Source organism: Solanum dulcamara, chromosome 1 (genome assembly GCF_947179165.1).
Source record: "Solanum dulcamara chromosome 1, daSolDulc1.2, whole genome shotgun sequence".
Classification (NCBI taxonomy): domain Eukaryota; kingdom Viridiplantae; phylum Streptophyta; class Magnoliopsida; order Solanales; family Solanaceae; genus Solanum; species Solanum dulcamara.
In genome coordinates this window covers 4,851,067-4,857,066 of record NC_077237.1, presented here as the reverse complement: position 1 = coordinate 4,857,066, position 6,000 = coordinate 4,851,067, and the positions used below count along the sequence as shown (strand labels likewise).

At 30.4% G+C, this 6,000-nt stretch overlaps 1 protein-coding gene and 1 non-coding gene across 2 annotated transcripts; one reads left to right on the top strand and one right to left on the bottom strand.

Annotated features, from left to right (window-relative positions):
* LOC129903913 (U6 spliceosomal RNA) lies at positions 1-102 on the top strand. The gene has a single exon (XR_008770317.1). It is a non-coding gene; the product is annotated as a U6 spliceosomal RNA (small nuclear RNA).
* Positions 103-969: 867 nt separating this feature from the next.
* On the bottom strand, positions 970-2,067 carry LOC129885248 (F-box/kelch-repeat protein At3g23880). The gene has a single exon (XM_055959460.1). The coding sequence runs from the start codon at positions 2,065-2,067 to the stop codon at positions 970-972; it is 1,098 nt and encodes a 365-aa protein (XP_055815435.1).
* Between the last annotated feature and the right edge of the window lie 3,933 nt (positions 2,068-6,000).

Below are 6,000 nucleotides of genomic sequence, written 5' to 3'. Positions count from 1 at the left end.
GTCCCTTCGGGAACATCTAAAAAATTGGAACAATACAGAAAAGATTAACATGGCCTCTGCGCAAGAATAACACGCATAAATTGAGAAATAGTCCAATCATGCACCAATATTTCAATATAAAAATATAAAGTTTGAGACTAACGTACTTAAATGTCATCACACCCAAATAAGCACATAAATCCCTGGATAATTCAATATAATTCACTATTGTAGCATAAGTTGATATTAACAGGAGAGCTGAAAAGGAGGCCATATATTACAATTTTAGGCTTTTACCCTGCAAATTTTTGTTATCCTCATTTATTAAAATTCTTTATTTCCCTAACTATAGGCCATGATCTTTGAACCGAGAGTTTGTTGGAAACAACCTTTCTATTTTACAAGATAGAAATAATCTGTGTATACACTATTCTCCTCAAACTTTACTTATGAAATTACATTGAATATATGTCGTTACGTTGTCGTGGTCGTTCTCTGTTATAAAAATGAGTGAATTTAGAAATAATTTTAATTAGTACAAAAATATGAGGGCATGTGTGCATACATGGAACTAATGAGACATGCACATGATTCTATATTTTTTTTTACAACTATCTTTTATATAGAAATATTCACGTGAGGTCTCATGCAAAGCCACATTTCTTTTTATATAATCTCTTGCAATTGACCATAATAATTCAGCTGTGTGATACTACTTCAATTTATTTTTTTAGATTTAATATTTACTTGATATAATAATGACAAGAATTGTTTAAATAGAAAATTTTTGAGTTAGTGAATTCTGTGTATATATATACATGATTAAAAGACATACTGCCACAACTAGTTGAAATAAATAAAGCTTTGGTAAATATAGTTTGAAACAAAAAGATATACGATCGATAGATAAACTAAAAAAAAAAACGATATATTGTAACATGATACCAAAAACTAAAAATAAAAAGCTTCTCAATCATACATAAGCAAATACTAAGTTATAAGTAATTTTGGAGAGATCAAGCTCTCCGTAAAAGCGAATCCATTCTGAAAGACACCTCGAGGCAATAGTGTACTAAACGGTCGTTTCTGTGTCCTATATGAATTTTCCTCACCTTCAAAATGTTCACACCAGATTAACACTTCACCATTTGCAAACTTATATTTCGAGGAGGCTATAATAATATCAGGATCTACTATAGATAAAACTTCATTCCAAGATTCATTGAGACCATAATCTTTCATCATCCATAACTTAAAAGTGCGTTTCCGTTGATAATACCCATTAGAATAAGCACAAAGCATTCCTCCCAATTCCGAAACGCCAACGTTAATGTTGTACAACCAAATTTTCTCTGGCAATGGTATGATATCTCCATACACTTCATGTGAAATATTAAATGAAACCACAAAACAAGTATTTCTTGACATAGCAACCCAATGAAATGCCCCGTGTATAATTGCCAAAGAATGGATACCATCCAACATACTTTGAATGTGACGAGGATGTTTATCTATTTTTCTCCAAGAACCACTTTTCAACGTGAGAATTTCACCAGGTACTCTGATACATTCATTCCAGTCCACGGGAATCCTAAGGATCTTATAATCATCATTAGTTGAGTCGAAACTCATTCCATAACAAAAAGATCCCTTCACTAAAAATTTTGAAGATGGAAGTTCAATTGATTCTCCCGTGGTGGGATTCCATAGCAAAAGTGAGCAAGGTCCAATAGAATTTTCACAAACCTCGATAATAACCAAGCCATCGCAACAACAATAGACATTGCAATATTCTGGTCTAAGATTTAAAGGCCAATCCAGTTCCCGTATATTCCCAACCTGTTGTTGATCCAACGATAAAGGACAACAAGATATGGAATATATATCATACAGAGATGGCTTTTTATAAAAGAGAAACTTTTGAGAATTTTGGTCATTCTTGGCATGATTGAGATGTTGCTGCCTAAATAACGGTTCATTGATTAACACTTTCAAATATTTTGAAACACATTTGAACCGAAGAAGAGACCGCACAGGTAGCCTGCTGAGAATGTTCGTAAGTGTTTCTTCTTGAAAATGAACCTTCATGGCCTAGATAGGACAAGAACGTGCTTTCAAAAACTTGTTTTTCAAGAATTAAAATGTTATACAATCAACCAGGAGTTTAGAAAAGATAAACATGGAATTTATTTATTTATTCTCTCTACTATTAGCAAACACATCTTGTCCATAGAAAGAAAACACATAGAATCTAAGTCAAACCAACAATAAACCTCAATAAATGAACTCAATTATCATATATACTATGAACTCACCTTATTCATATCTACAATATTCATCAACTTTGCTTTTTGTGACGACTTCATAACTCTTTGTCCTGTATTTAAGATTATATGAAATCGACTCAAACGTCATCGTTGTTAAGATATTAATACACTCAATAGAAATAAACAGATACCTTTAGGAATTTGATTAGAGAATATTGATTTGTTCTTTTGTTGGCAATTCATCATCTTTGGAGTTTGAATTTGATTGCTAGAGTTTTTCTTCTTTCTATACAGCAAGGATGAATGTTGGAATTATTTATAAGATGATTTTATTTATTTATGGGAAAAACATAAACATATTTTTTTATTTATTTTGGAAAAGACATAAATGTGGTTTTATTCATTTATCCAATTAATATTCAGTAATATCCAATGATATTATTTTAATCTTAATAGGACATGATTTCTCTTCTCCTAAGATGTAAAAGGAGGTCACGTTCAATGTCCCCTTCAAATTTATCATAAGATGAATTTATTTATGGGAAAAACATAAATATGATTTTATTTATTTTCCTTAAAATATCTTTGAAATTTAAAAATGTAGTCATCAATTCAAGAATACATTATTCAAATCAAACTAAAACAAACATAAAATTAATTCAAATATAATATCCAATTAAGAAGAATATTGAATGTAAAATTACAGTATATAAATACGGCCCACTTTGAATACTTTTCTATAGTTTAAATACATTGGTATAGTTGTTTTGGTTTGAAAAAGATCATTGAATCAAAATTTTAATATGATAGAATTTCTCTGTCCTAAGATGTTAAAAGATGTTAAAAGTAGATGAGGTTCAATGTCCCCTTTCAATTGGTTGTTAAAAAAATTAATTAAAAATAAAATAAAATATTCAATTGAAAAATATAATATTCAAACCAAAACTATCATAATTAAGTAAAAAGTACAACCGTAGTTTTTAGTGACTAAAGACTAGTATCTTTTATTGTAGCCTTAAACACCAACTCTTCCTTTCCAAGTATTTTTACATTTCTATAACAAGCCAATTTTCTCGATAGATTCCAATTTAAAAGCCTAACACATTCAATTAATTTTTTTTAATTAGAATTAAGAAGTGATTGTTTGATTTACGAAGAAGCCAAAATATATAGGAACATGAACAAGTGAATAGAATATCAGTAATGATATGGGAATTGGGGTTTCATAAATTTGAGGTGAAACTAAATTGACTGAGCATAGGTGAAGCCAAAATTTTAAGTGTATAAACTCATGATTGAGCAGTGGTGGAGCCAAAATTCCAAGTGTATAGAACTCATGATTGAGCAGAGGTACAGACAAAATTTTAAGTGTATAGAACTCATGGCTGAGTAGAGATGAAGCTAAAATTTTAAGTGTATAGAACTCGTGACTGAGCAGAGATGGAGCCAAAATTTTAAGTGCATAGAACTCATGACTAAGGCAGAGGTGAAACCAAAATATTAAGTGTATAGAACTCATGACCAAGCAGAGGTGGAGTCAAAATTTTAAGTGTATAGAACTCATGACTTAGCAGAGGTAGAGCCAAAATTTTAAGTGTATAGAACTCATGACTGAACAGAGATGGAGCCAAAATTTTTAGTGTATAGAACTCATGACAGAGCAGAGATGAAGCCAAAATTTTAAGTGTATAGAACTCATGACTGAGCAGAGGTAAAACCAAAATTTTAATTATATAGGTTCTGAGTTTAAAGATGAAATCTCAATCTCAAAATAGATTTATAATAATAAGCAGATTAAGGAACGAACGTAATTTAATATATATTATAAAGTTAGATTAGATAGACATTCTTCTATGACTTGTTTCTTAAGGATCTGATTTAAGAAGATTAGAATCCAAACACTTTATCTTTCTAATTAAAAAAATGGCTCATGTTCTTTCCATGAGAACATGAAATACTATGGTAGATACAATTTGAAAATCTAAGACAAATAAATTAATAACAATCAAAGGTTGTAACACTATACCCGAAAATGAAAATGTCTCGATCATACATAAACAAATATCAAGTAAGTAATTTTAGAGAGATCGAGCTTTCTGTAAAAGCAAATCCATTTTGACTGAGATCCAGAGGCAATAGAGTAAAGGGTATCTCTATGACCAATATGCATTGCCCATTTGTCGATGATGTACGCTAGGGGTGTACATGGATTGGGTTGGTTCGGATTTTTTACAAACCAAACTAAACCATTTGTGTCAGGTTATTAAATCTATAAACCAAACCAAACCAATAAAAGTCGGGTTTTTCGATATCAATTTTTCTCGGTTTTTTCGGGTTTTTTTGGATTTCTTGGGTTTTTCATAGTATCTAATAAAAAGCACAGAACAATGCTTCTTAAAAAGAGTTCTAGTACAAAATATCAACATATAAGATGGAGGTAGAACACTGTTTGAAGTTTTAACTTTATAATATAACTTTATAAGATGGTTTTTTTTGTATATTATTTAGATGAGCTTCTCAAGTCCAAATCTAAATGTAAGAAAGAAAACAAAAGTTATGAAAAATTTTGAAAAAATATTTATAAATTATATTTTAATAAATATTTTTATGTATAACATAATTTAAAAGTAGTATATCTATAATCGGATCAGTTTGGGTTCAGTTTGACTTTTTTTAGTTAAAATCAAACAACCCTATAATGGTTGGATTTTTTTTTCAAACACCAAACCAAGTCAAACCAAACCACTAGTCGGATTTTTTTCCGGTTTGATTCGATTTGTCGGTTTGATGCGGTTTATCGATTTGCCCTGTACAACCCTAATGTACGCACCAAAATAACTCTTAACCCATTTGCAAACCTATATTTTAGTATGGTGCAATAATATTAGGGTTTGCTATATATGAAAAATACCGCATTCCAAGATTCTTTAATACTATATATGATGATACGCATTAGAATAAACGCAAAGCATTCCTTCCAATTCTGAAATGGCAATATCAATGTTGCTCAAGCATATATATTTTATATGGAAGTACAATTAATTTTCCCGTGGAGAAATTCCATAGCAAAAATGAGTTGCGTTCAGTAAAATTTTTATAAACCCTGATAATAACCAGTCCATTGCAACAACAATAGATTTCACAATACTGTGGTTCAAGATATAAAAGGCAATCTAGTTCCCATACATTCTCTACTAGTTGATCCCATGATGAATGACAAGAAGACATGAAAAATATACCATCCTAAGGGCTCAGTTGGAAAAGGAGATTTTTGAAAATGATGGTGATTCTTGACCTGATTGAGATGCTTCATCCTAAATAATGATTCATCGATCAATGTTTCTTAAAAAAATTTCAACATATTTGACCTCAATATGTTGACGAAGAAACTGGAAAAATTGTGGAGCAATTTCAAAAGTTTGTGTATGATAATCTGATGTTTTATTGCAACTTTTGTAACCACCAAGGCCATAATGAAAGTGAATGTCTGACTTTTATTGAGAAATAGTGCAACAAGGATTGATTCTAAGGTGGTTGGTGATGTCCATTCATCAGGGAATGAAGTTGGAGCTACTGAAACTTAGGAGAAAAAGTTGAATGAAAATCAATGTTCTTTGACTACAAATTGTTGGAAAATATTAGAATTCACAAAATTTGCTCCACAATTTTTCAAGTTCGCTCTGGCAAATTCACTAATAAATCAAGTTCGACTTTAACTCTAGCCATATTAGGTCTCGACTTTTTTTGAATGGCT

Bases quoted from the DNA above. Each gene is read 5' to 3' on its own strand.
- LOC129885248 (XM_055959460.1), bottom strand. From the start codon at position 2,067: ATGAAGGTTCATTTTCAAGAAGAAACACTTACGAACATTCTCAGCAGG.